This window comes from Camelus dromedarius, chromosome 33 (assembly GCF_036321535.1).
Source record: "Camelus dromedarius isolate mCamDro1 chromosome 33, mCamDro1.pat, whole genome shotgun sequence".
In the NCBI taxonomy this organism is placed as follows: domain Eukaryota; kingdom Metazoa; phylum Chordata; class Mammalia; order Artiodactyla; family Camelidae; genus Camelus; species Camelus dromedarius.
The window spans coordinates 7722827-7736444 of NC_087468.1; the positions used below are offsets into that span (position 1 = coordinate 7722827).

Here is a 13618-nt window from a genome sequence, read left to right on the forward strand (position 1 = left end):
AGAAATAAGGATATAAATGAACAGCTTTGAAGAAATTATGATGGTGACTCTGAGCAATTTATGGCTCCAATTACTGATAAATTCACTGGACCTAATCCCTCATGCCTGCACTGAAATTTATCAAGCAGTACTAATGTTTATCAGCCATATATTATCATTTAAAGATGGAAGAAAGATTACACAAAATGTGACCTGTTAAAGGGGAAACAGTGTTAGTGAGCCTAAGAGGAAAGAAATCCAGGTGGCAAAGCATGAGGTCAACTTGCTGCGGACAGCCTGCCAAACTCAGGGCTCAGACCTCAGTCCGCGCCTAACTCTACTTTGGGGCAACATTTGGCCCATCTTGCCACTCCCTTCTCTGAGAACTTTCCCTTTCTGGTTTCCAGAACGCCGTACTCTCCTGGTTTTCTTCCTGCTTCCCTAGCTGCCCATCCTCAGTCTTGCTCGGGAGTGGCTCCTCTTCTTCCCAACCTCTGGACAACAGAGCATCCCAGGGCCCTGTCCTCGGACCGACCGCCCTTCCCTCTAGACTCATGCCCCAAACGGTCTTCTCTCGCCCCACGGTTTTAAGTGTACCTTCCTGCACGCACTGACTCCCAAAGGCACAGTTCCTGCCCAAAACTCCACCGTTAACGCCAGACTCCGTGATCCCAAAGCATGCGTAACACCTCCACTGGGTGTGTCCTCAACGTCACACGCCCAAAACTCCCAAAGCTTCCTCTTAAAAATCAGCTCCATCTCAGCCTTTCTCATCTCTAATAATAGCGACTTCGTCCCTCCAGTTGCTAAGGACAAAAAGTGTCATCATTAACGCTGCCCTTGCCCTCACACCTCACACCACACCATCAGCAAATCCTGTCAGCTGTTTCTTCGGAACATAACTAGATAAAGTGAAGCCCTGCTTCCAGGAGGAGGAAGCAAACACACTCTTCCCTACCGCTTCTTTCAATCACAACCCAATCCCTGGAGATTATCCAGGAAGCAAACAGAAGAATATTCAGAAAAGTGGGAGAGAAGAGGAAGACCAACTAGGAAACCGGGAGCCCAAGGACCGATGTGGTGGTGAGCTCCCTGGGTCTTCTTTTCGCCTCATTCATCCTATATTTGGAGCCACAGGAGCCAATCACCAAGAAACAGCACCGAGCACAGACAGCTGCCAGACCAACCTCCTATCAGAGAGGCGGTGTCAGGGAAGCAAAGGAGGTGGGCTTTTACCACCACTGGGCGGTAATGTGCAGCCCCCATTCTGTGGCATCAGTGGGGATGGAAAAGCCAGCAACCCAGAAATGCCAACAGTCAAGCCAAAAAATAGTCCCAACAAAAACTGGCCAAAGGACCAGGTACTAGCGATGACAAGGTTACTATATAGAAGTCAACTGATTTCCTCTGTACCACCAATGAGCAAGTAGAACTTGAAATTAAAAACAAATACCATTTACATTAGTGCCCCCCAGCCCCAGAAAAAAAATATTCAAGTATAAACCTAACAAAAATGTACAAGATTTATAAAAGGAAAACTACATATCTGATGAACAAAATCAATGAACTAAATAAATGGAGAGATGTTCCACGTCCCTGGGAAGTAAGACTCAATACTGTCAAGCTATCAGTTCTTCCGAACTTGATCTATAGGCTCAGTGCAATCCCAAGCAAAATCCCACTGAGTTGTTTTGTAGATATCAACAAATTGATTCCAAAGTTTATATGGAGAAACAAAAGACCCAGAATAACTAACACAGTATTGAAGAAGAAAACCACAGCCAGAGAACTGACATGCCCTGACTGCAAGACTTACTCTAAGGCTACAACAATCCTGACAGTGTGGTACTGGCAAAAGAACCGACATGTATAAACCAATGGTACAGAAAAGAGAGCCCAGAAGTAGACCCACAAAAATATGGTCAACTGATATTTGACAAAGGAGCAAAAATAATAAAATGGAGTAAAGAAAATGTTGCTGGAACAAGTGGACATCTGCATGCAAAATAAATAAACAAATAAATCTAGATACAGACTTTACACCCTTCACAAAAATTAACTCAAAATGGATCATAGACCTAAAAGTAAAATGTAAGACTATAAAATTCTTGGAAGATAATACAGGGAAAACCTTGAGTATGGTGATGATTTTTTATGTACAACACAAGAGGAACCATCCATGAAAGAAATAATTGATAAGCTGGACTTCATAAGAATCAAAAAACTTCACTCTGCAAAGAAAATGTCAAGAAAATGAAAAGACAAGTTACAGCCCAGAAGAAAATATTTGCAAAAGACACACTTGATAAAATACTGTGATCCAAATGAACTCTTAAAACTCAACCATAAGAAAACAAACAATCCATTAAGGAAAAAAAAAGTGGCACAAAGACTTTACTTAACTGACACCTCACCAAGGAAGATATAAAGAAGGCAAATAGGCATGGGAAAAGATGCTCCACTTTAATGTCAACAGGGAAATGCAAATAAAGCAATGAGATACCACTATACGCATATTAAAATGGCCCAAATCCAGAGCACTGACAACACTCCATGTTAGAGAGGATTAGAACGCAGGAACTCACATTCATTGCTGATAGGAATGCAAACTGTTCAGACGCTGCGGAAGACAGGTTAACAGTTTTTTATAAAACTAAAGATATCCTTATCATCCAGTCCTGCAGCCACTTTTCTTGGTATTGACCCAAAGAAGCTGAAAACTTATCCACACAAAACCCTGCACCCAGATGTTTACAGCAGCTTTATTCATAATTGCCAAAACTTGGAAGCAATCAAGGTGCCTTCCAGTAGGTGAAAGAATAAATAAATTGTGGTATATGCAGACAGTCAAATATTAATCAGTGCTAAAAAGAAATGAGCTATCAAGCCATGAGAAGGCAAGGAAGAAACTTAAATGTGTATTACTAAGTAAAAGAAACCAATCTGAAAAGGTGAGAAACTGCATGATTCCCACAAAATAGCATTTTGGAAAAGGTAAAACTATGGAGACCATAAAAAGATCAGTGGTTGCCAGGCACTGGGGAGGAGAGGAGAGGAGGTATGAACAGGCAGAGCACAAGGGATTTTTAGGGCAGGGAAACTACTCTGTATGGAACTACTCTGTATGCCATTACACATTTGTCTAAACCCAAGAATGTGCAATGCCAAGGAACCCTAAGATTAACTATGGGTGTTGACAATGGAGGAGGCCTGCATGTCTGCGGGTAGGAGGTATATACGAAATCTCTGTACCTTCCTCTCAATTTTTCTATGAACCTAAAACTGCGCTAAAAAATTAAGTCTTAATTTAAAAAAAAAGAAAAAGAGAGAGAAAGACAGACAGCTTTATAGACTTAATTTTAAAAATTATCCAACTATCTGCTGTCTGTAAGATATTTATTTCAAATATAAGGATATAGATGTGTTGAAAGTAAGAATGAAAAAAAATATATCTCATTAAGTATTCATTCAAATCAGGAGTGGCTGTACTAATATCAAATAAAGTATATTTTAGAATAAAGAAAGCACTGGCAGTGCTACATAATAATGAAAGTATCACTCAGTGAAGAAGGCATAGCAGTGCTAAGTGTGCACGCACCTCACAACAGAGTTGCAAAATACGTGATATAAAGCTGACAGAGCTGCAAAGAGAAACAGATCAATCTATAACTTTAGTTGGAGACTTCTGTACCCACCCTCAACAATTAAAAGAACAACTAGACAGAAAAGCAACCAGGATATAGAAGAACTCAACAATGCCATCAACCAAGAGCTTCTAATGGACATTCACAGAACATTCCACCCAGCAACAGAAGTATATACATTCTTTTCAAGTGTCCTGGAACATATCGCGAAATAGATCATACCATGGGCCATAAAACAAGCCTTATTAAAATTTCAAAGAATTTAAATCATACAAAGTATGATCTCTTATCACAGTGGAATGGAACAAAATACATGCTCCAGAAATAGCCCTACACAAGTATGACCAATTGTATTTTGACACAGATGCAAAAGCAATTCAGTGAAGGAAAGACAGCCTTTTTAACAAATGGTGCTAGAGCCATGCAACACACGTTTGCAAAATAATAAATCTTACCACTTACAAAAAAGTAACTCAAAATAGATCATAGATTTAAATGTAAAACATGAAACCACAAAATAGGAAGAAAACAGGAGAAAATCTTCAGGCCCTGGGGCTTGGTAAACTGTTCTCAGACATGACATCAAAAGTATGCTCCATAAAAGAAAAACTCCATAAACCGAGCTTCAGCAAAATTCACGACTTTTACTCTGTGAAAGATCTGGTTAAGGTGACCGAAGGACAAGCTGCAGGCTGGGAGAAGGTATCTGGGAAACACATATCAAACAAAGGACTCATATCTAGAGTATATAGAGAATTCTCAAAACTCACAGTAATAATAACAACTCAGAAAATGTGTTGGTAATCATTAAAGAGTATATGGGGTTTATTGTACTCTTTTCTCCATTTCTATAAATATCTAAACATTTCTATAATAAACTAATTCTTTAAAAATAAAAAAGGGAAAAAATGAAATTCAGAGCTGATGTTTGAAGGTACATAGCAGCCTAGATATGATTTTTTTGTTCTGGTTTGTTTACAGGTGTTGTCCATTTGATAGATTTCCTTCCTGGTTGTTAAATAATTTTAAGAGGACTCTGCCAGAATCAGACAACCTTCCACCTTCTAATATCCTGATCTTAGCCATCTGGAATATAGCAACCCTCCCAACCAGGCTCCCTAATTCCACCCTTGCCTTTCTACAGTCTGTTAACAACACGACAACTGAAGAGATTCTTTTACAGTGTAAGTCAGACCCCCTCAATGAGCCCCCTTGCCCATCTCAGAGTATGAGCCCAGGTCCTCACACCACGCAGCCTCCCCTGCACCCTCTGTCTCTCTGCCCACCCCTCCTGCCCACCCCTCTCTCCCTCCTCACCCACTGTGCCAGCTTCTCTTCTGTTCTTCGCACATATCGGGCATGTCTCTGCTTCTGGGCCTTTGCATCTGACGTTTCCTCTACCTGGAACACTTTTCCTCTGGGTATCACAAGGCTCACGCCATCACTTCTGACAAGTGTCCACCCAAGGTCACTTTTTCAGACGCACGCTCTCCTCTGATCGCACTGTACAGCTCACATCCCCCACCTCTGCCACCCCAGGCTCCTTAGGCTCCAGCTGCTTTGCATGATTTATGTTTCTCTGGACATTTGTCACCATGCTTAATACTGAGGGTCCCTCCACACATACTCCTTCCCTGTTATTTCTCGCCAAGTACATAACTGATTTACTTTATTTTCTGCCTCCCCACCATACTGAAAGCTCCGTGAAGGCAAGAATTTAGGGCTGACTCTAAAGCACCCAGGACAGTGTCCAATAATTTTTTTCATAGTAGACACTCAATAATTTTTTTCATCGAATCTAGTTAATAATCTCTTTTAAGAAAAAAAAAATCTGAAGTTTGGGGTGGAAGCGATGATACTGAAAGAAAAGAGAGGCCAAGATGGGCCCCTTGCTCCTTTTTGGTTTAAATGTTTGGCGTAAATTTCTTCATTTTCCTAGATTCCTCCAGATTTCTTTTGTTCAACTACCAAGTTTTACACATTAACTCTTTAAATATCATTTATATCCACTACTGTCTTTCCATCTTTGCTCTCCCCCCTCGTCAAGCCCTGACAACTTCCAGGCAGGACTGCGATGCTTCTCCCCTGAGGAGGGGCCTCTGGGTCGGCCCGTTCAATGCTCCCAGGCCTTCGCCCTTCTCCTCCTCCAGCACAGTGGCTAGAAAGCCAACAACTCCACGTCCCAGCCCGACAAGGCCATGTGACCCAGTTCTGATAAAGAAAGCACTGACAGAAACCTACCAGAGAATTCTAGGGACACTTCTGCTGTTTGGAAGATGGAAGAACATGACAGTGACTGTCCACCTGCCGGGGATGGTAGGAGAAAAGGTTGAAAGGGCCTGGGAACCTGACAGCATCCTTAAGGCAGCTGCTCCTGAACTTCTTATTGTGGGAGAAAGATAGCCCTTATTTTTTAGCTACTGTTTGTCTTCTGCCACGTACAACCCAGCGTGCTACTAATACCGCGCCTTGCAGCCTTCCTGCTTCTAGTCTTACACCATTCACATCACTCGACACTTTTTTATAATAGTGAAAGTTAAAAAGACTACGAAAAAATCCCAAATAAATATTACTAGCACTAAAAGCAAAGGACAGTTGACACGTGAAAACAATGTTGAAGATCTAAAAAATTACAAGTATGGAAGAAGATTTTAAGAGCAATCAGGGTCCGTTTCATAAAGGCTTGAAAAATTCCTACACACGTGAGTTGTTACTCGGGGCACCAGTTATCAGCACCACAGAACAGGTTAGTTAATGGAGACTCTCAAGAACTATTTATTATACAAACCTATGCAGTCTACAGTGGATACAGTGGTAAGTCAAAACATAAAAGACATCACAGCCGAGGAGTTTAGAGTCGAATTGGGAAGAACTATATGAACAAAATAATTATGCAAGTAAGTAATTAAACTCTGTGCTATGAATTACCAAATTAAAGCACAGGTTTTTATAAAGGAGAACCTGGTCTAGTTCAAGTATTAGTGGGGTAGGGGGCCAGCAAGGAAGACTTCCCTAGAAAACTGAAGTTTAAACTAGCTCGGTGGATAAACCTGTTCTGTTAGAAAAATGAAGTGAGGAGGGGTTGGGAAGAGGGAAACAGCATTTGGGGGGAGGGGGGGACATACACAGCCCCTACAGCAAGAGGACAAATACTGATTCATGGTGACTGGCCTGTGTCCGCGGGTTTGTTTCAGTTTATCAGGAAAAGATAAAATTATATGCAATATATTCTGCTTCAGAAGAAACCGAAGTATGAAATTTAGCTTTGAAAATTTTCCACTTGGGAAAAATAAAGTTAAATTAGTTTACTGCTGAAAACACAAACTGTAGCTTTTGCACTGTCACTCAATATTTAAGCATCTCCTAAATGCCAGGCACTACACTAAGTTCTGGTGATATAAATATGATTAGGTCACATTCTAGGCTTTTGGGGAGTTGCAATAAATAATGAAGAAACTGAGTAGACAAACAATTACAGTCATATACAAGGAAAACTCTGTTGGGTGTGGTCAAAGACTATAAGGACACCAGAAAGAAACGACTGTTTCACTTAAGGGTTGAGCTACCTTGAAAATGAACCCATGTTCAGTACATCATCACCAAATGCTACCAAATTAATCCACTGTGACTGAATTTAAGTATGAAACAAACTGGAAAATCTAAATTCTGACGGATGTCAAAAGGTAATGGAATTGTTTAATGGACTTCAAAGTACACAATCCTACCTCAAAAAACAGTTTTGAAAATTAGATCACCCCCCCCTAGGGTCGGGCAACCATCCAAATAATTAGATTTGCATATAACTGGATGTTAGAATATGTATTTGAGATTAAAACAAAAATAAAGGAAACGCTGAATTAGACCAGACTGTACACATAGGCCAGGATCAGGTAGAAAGGGAGAAGAAGCCGACATAAGTTTAATTTGTTCTTTTGTTGAGATACTACTAAAAGATTTACACTAAAAAAGATTTAATAGTAAGGATGAAAATTAGCCTTTCCATTCACTGTCATTTATAAGACTATCAATAAGCAAAACCCAGAGACTTGGACCTTTGCGTCAGCTCTGCCTGTGAACAGCCGTGTGAAGACAGAACCACGTGCTTTCTCTAGGTCTCAGTCTCCTCATCGTGAAACAGAGCAATTTCGTCAGGAACGTCCAATAATTCTACAACAGTCCCACCAGAAAAATCATCCACCACTATGTATTTCAATATTTTCTGACTGTAATTGCAAAAAGGAGAATACAAAGTCATTTATCAATAATATGCCAGGCCAGGAGACACCAGATTTTACAAACAATACTTTGAATTTACCCAAGGTATGCTGACAAATGTTTAACGCCTGATACTTACGAAGCTACATGAAGCCAGAGAGTAGTTCTGGAGTCTAGTGAAGCCTGTGTGGCCTCCTTAACCAGGAAACACACACTTTCAATCAGGTGGAGTCTTTTTGATGAAATGTATGCCCTTCTCTTGGATAAAGGAAACGATAAAAAAATCACCCAAATGAATGTCAGACACCATTGTACATCATTATGAAGATAAATGAAATCTGCATAGATTATTTCTGTTGTAGGACATAACTTCTTCCCATTTCAGTCATTTTTACTTAAAGTGTTTGATAAAGTTGCTTAAAGTGAATGAGTTACAATTTGTGTGCCAAAGAGGAGTCTGACAATTAAAAAAAAAAGGAATGTGGTTTTGTCACTAGATCTAAAACATGACACAGTAATTATATGTAATGCCACATAATAATTCTAAATGTAATTGCAGTATAATTTTTCTGACATGCATTTACTATCCGTCTTCCTCATAATTATTATGCACAGATTATCTTACCTTGTTTTTCAAGTTCTCCACTATCTCCTTGAGGTGCAAACTTTTCAAACACACAGATTCATTTGTTAATCTATGGTGCCCACAATACCTATCTGATCACAGGACCTTAACGTATGAATATCGAGAACAGCGATACTAATATTTATGCAAATACCTAACGTTCCACAAAGAGTGACAAGGGAGGGGTACCATTTTCATGACCTTTTGTAATATAACATCTTTGTAACTTTGTGTAATATAGAAAGGTTTCTCCTGCTCCATCCTGTGCCACCTCCTATCAGTGAGAGGGCCCACCTCCAAAGTGATGTGAGAGGGTTTGACAGGTGTGAATGAGATGCCTCACGCGGGCGGGTCTTCACAGGAGACAGTATCTACACTGCACGTGTTTTCAAAGCCAACAGCCACAGGCCTTCTGAGCAAAGCAAGCCCGGCGGACAAGTAAGGCTGGTGTCAGCTCACCTCTTCCCCGATCCACACTCCACAAAATGTAATGTTAATGTTAACGATGTGATATAAACATATGCTATGTCCTTGGACAAACTCAAAACAAAATTATAGTGTATGGAAATACATATTCTATCAAAAGATGAAAAAAAATGGGTGACTGATGTAAAAATTCATTAAGTTCCGTGATGGTTAATGTTATGTGTCAACTTGATTAGACTCTGGCTCCCAGTTGCTTGATCAAACCCTAGTCAAAATGGTGCTGTAAAGGTATTTTTAAGATGCAATTAGCGTTTACAATCAGCAGACTACAAGTAAAGCAGGTTAACCTCCATAATGAGGAAGTGGGCCTCATCCAATCAGTTGAAGGGCCTGAGACCAAAGACCAAGGTTGCCTGAAGAAGGAGGAACTCCCCTTCAGACTGCACCACAGAAATTCTACCCAGCTTTACAGCCTGTGGAGTCCAGACCACAACATCCACTCTTACTTGGTTCTGCAGCCACAGGCCTGACCCACAGATTTCAGACGTGCCAGCCTCCACAGTAGCATGAGCCAATTCCTTAAAAATCTTTCCCTCAATCAATCTCAACTTACCACTCTGTGTACACACACACATACACACACGTTTATAATCTCCTACTGATTCTCTGGAGAATGCTCACTGATACAAATTTATTCAGAATATTAAATGTATTAGGTATCCTCTTCAAAAAAACATATTATGTGGCTCTGTTTATGACACTGGTAATTTCTGTACCAACCTTTAGTCTTAAAGTTAAGTTAAACACCCTGTATTTAAAATTTTATGTAACCAGCTGAGAATAAAGTTGACATGTTGAGCTTATGCACCTTCTATAAAACTAACTTTCTATACTACATATTCTGTGCTTTCTATAGAAACTAATATATGTCCTTTCTATAGAAGAAAACAGTACAAAACGTGAAAGAAGCCAGGTAATCATGGCTCCCAGTTAATGACGCCTGGCTCTTCTTCTATGGGATGTCACACACAACAAGTTTCTGTCACTATGTAGAACACAGTAGCATAATTACATTCTTACATATAACACTTGCAAAAAACGTTTTAAATTCAGGATGTATATTACAATATTTTCCATTATAAGACTAGTTTTATGTCGGTTAAACTCTTAAGGAGCAGTTCTTCCTGATGAACAGTGCTATTTTCATATCAGAAAACACACTTTTAAAAAATTAGCTTTATAAGTAGCAAGCAAATTGCAATGGCTTTACTTTTAGACCAAGTTGTATTTTGTTAGGATTATAAATGGTGTTTTAAAAATGACACCTTACTATTTTATATATAACATATTGAGTTGAAATTATAAATGACAAATCACTTCTTAATTGCCTCCAGGAGTGTTGGAGGGCACCTGTAAGAGAGACAGGCACCCTCAGAGGTGCTCTGAGCACAGAGGTACTTACTGACTGCGGAGTCATAGGAGGTGGAGTTGTGCTGGCCTCTCATGAAGGGATACGGCGACAGGTAAGCGTGGGTGCAGTTCTTCGACGGTGGCTGATTGGCTAGAGGGGAGAGCAGAACAAAGGTATGTGTTGTGAGAAGCCGAGTGAAGACTTGTTCCTAATAGACGAGAAATGCAGGATCTGGGGATGCATGAGCAAAATAAAATGCAGGTCAGATCAACAAATTCAGAGAATTATTGAATGAGGTGGGGAGACGTCCTTAAAAACCTCACATGGAATGCACCAGGGACCTGGAAACTGAATTCATCAAAAACATCGAGCTCATAACCTAATCCAGTGTAGAGAATGCCCTTAATACCACCTTAAAATTGAAAGCATAAGATTTCATTTATTTTCACAACTACATTCTCCAGTTCCTAATACAATGCCTAGATATTCAAAAAATAATTGTTTAAAAAATGTAATAAACTTAGATTTAACCTTGATTGATTCCAATTAATATAAAATTTCTTCTATATTCTATTTTTAGGGTAATGAGGCAAATGATAGACCGTGCAAGTTGATAATTCAAATACATTTTCAGCATTTGAAGAAATCACAAGGAAGAACGTTAATGTTGTTTGAAAACCTGAAGATTTCATTGTATCTCCTCTAAGGAATAAAATAGTCCTTCCTTGTCTAAGTCTTGGCAAAAATCTTCCTCCTGCAGAGTCTGATTTACTCCAGCGCAAAGGCTAAATAATGTCCATTGGCAGGTCACATGCTTATCCTCTTCCCCCAGTGACAATCAGACAGTCTATGAAATGTTTCTCAAAACGCCATTTTGTCATGGCTTTGTTCCTGTTACATATGCCAGTTCACTGCTGGTTTGTGTTCTGTGATTTCATATTTTTATGATCTATTCCATAACCTTGACTACTGTGTAAATACCATACTTTGATTTATCATGGGAGCATTTTGATAAGAATTTCAAACCACAATAAGCTTGACAGTAATAAACAGTTCTTACATTGTTGGAGGCAATAAGATAAAGACTAGCTATTTTCAGTGAGTCGGTTTTCAAAGATTAGCACAATACAGGAAATGCAGTTGAAGGAAGGCATCATATTTTTAAGAAGCTATTCTGCTTCAAAAAAGAACTTTAAACTTTCTATAAGAGAGTGGAAACATCAAAAGGGAAGCATGCCTTGACGCTGCACACAAACTTGGTTTAAGCCCAAACTGAGCAAGCTTTCATCTGCCACTGCTCATAACTGTTCATTATAAAAAGAATTTTTGACTTTGAAGCTATTAATATAAAATAATACATCTCTAATTCTGGATTTTTAATTTGGGGTTTCAAGGGTTTACAGCCAAAAAAAAATTAAAACATTATTTGCAACATAGCAATAATAGACATAATAATAAAAAATACTATAGATAATATTTGTTTTGCTTGTTAAGGTTGGTGTATTTTAAACATGAACAAGGAAAGAGTGGATTCTTTAATTTTGTCATAAAAATTCAGACTCCTATTTTATGTTAGAAAAATAAAATAATTATTCCTGTAGCCACTTCTACTTACTGAAAAGGGATCATTTTATGAACCTTTGTAAGATATCCTATTGAGATTCCACGACTAAGAACCCAATCCTATTTTGTAAGTGGTAAGCACCAAATAGGAAACAGTTTATTTTTATTTTAAAGCCAAGGGAGAAAATAGATCTGAATTGTACTTACTGTACCAGAACTGCCAGATATTGGAATCATTCTCTTCCACAGCCCCATTAAACCAACATCTCCAGAAGAATCCTTCATGGTGGAAAGTGACGTTTTCTGTCTGTACGGAACACAAATGAAGCAACTTGCCATCAACAAAAGGAACATAATCTAAATGATGACATCCAGGACATTTTTAAAGCGATGTATTTTTTTCCCAAATAATAATGATCAGTAACTTTCTACATATCTCTTCTACGAAGAAACAGACATTCCACTTATCCTTTGAATTTTAAGAAGATACACAAGGCTGTTCTCATTACTACCAAGTACAATAGTTTGAAAGAAACGCACATTCTGTTCACCTGAACACTTCCCCACTTCAGTCGCAAGAAGCCAATAATCTGATCCAAAAGCCACCAAAAAGAGTAAAACCCCCAAAGCACCAAAGAGAGCCCCAAAGAAGATGGCGATATTTAGTCTCATTTTCAATTCACTTGTTTCTCTTTAAATAAAATTAAAAAAAAAATAAAAATAGCAGACACGCAACTCCTCAACAAAAAGAATGAAGATTTGGGGGTCGGCAGAATCTTCTCGAGAAGCCGCTCCTAGCGCACTTCTCGGTGGCTTCTCACTCCCTCCCAGCCGGTGGAATTGTATTGCCCCTGCTCTCCCCTGGAGGGACTCCAGCCCAGCAGCTGGGAATGGCTGGCTATTTTAGGATACTGATTGAGGAGCTGTCTCCCCGCCATGGGGATCAAAAAATAGCTGACCTTCCCCTGACTGTGGACGGGAGGGTCAGGGGCTGGCCAGAATCACCATTATTGCTGTTGGGTAATCCATAGAAGTGGAAAGAAGAGGGAATGGTATGAAGTCATTGCCAGTACTGGCCCAAAGCCTTAAGTGTCTGAACAAGCTCCTCTTAATCCAGAATGCCCATTACAACCCCAAAGACACTTAAGACTCTCTTTGAAGATATACAAATCACAGCTGTAAAGAACCACAAATAGCTCTCTTGAATACAAGTGAAGTTGTAATTAATTTCTTAATTCCTTTTGGGTATTTTTAGTATATAAAATAATTAGTAGGTCAAATTATCTAACGTAAAGCAGTGAGTACAGTTCAGCTTTATAACCTAGACATCCGTAAGTGTATTGAAAAGATCAAAACTATGGTAACATAAACTATTTAAAGCATAAAAAGTACCTTTATGTAGCAAACACTTTTGACATAAAAGCAGAACTTTACATAGCAACTCCCAGATCTTGTACAAGTTATTCCAAATAGTCATCCCAAAAATGGACTAATGAAAAAAAAAAAAAACTCTCAAAAATATATTATTTTCTGGATTAGGATTAAAGAATATGGTCTACTTTTTCTTTTGTTTTCTTCATTTTAAATATTCAACTTCCTCAAAATATGAGTCCTACTTGATACCCATACAAGTCACCTAAGAGCAATGAATCTGCACTTTCTTCACACCTTGCCTCTATAGCTCATTTCTCTGTTTTCTTTCCGTGCCTAAACATGCCAGAGAGCATTCTTTAAGAATCTGTGAAATATTTTAAA

General features: G+C 39.1%; 1 protein-coding gene across 1 annotated transcript in view; it reads right to left on the minus strand.

The window, feature by feature from the left end:
• Positions 1–12749, minus strand: part of TMEM182 (transmembrane protein 182) — a 37785-nt gene extending 25036 nt beyond the window's left edge. Inside the window, exons 1-3 of the mRNA XM_010991890.3 lie at positions 12404–12749; positions 12071–12170; positions 10352–10450 (exon numbers count right to left, since the gene is read on the minus strand). Coding sequence (XP_010990192.1) covers positions 10352–10450; positions 12071–12170; positions 12404–12535 — 331 coding nt within the window. The 5' untranslated portion in view covers positions 12536–12749. The remainder of the gene's footprint in view (positions 1–10351; positions 10451–12070; positions 12171–12403) is intronic.
• Between the last annotated feature and the right edge of the window lie 869 nt (positions 12750–13618).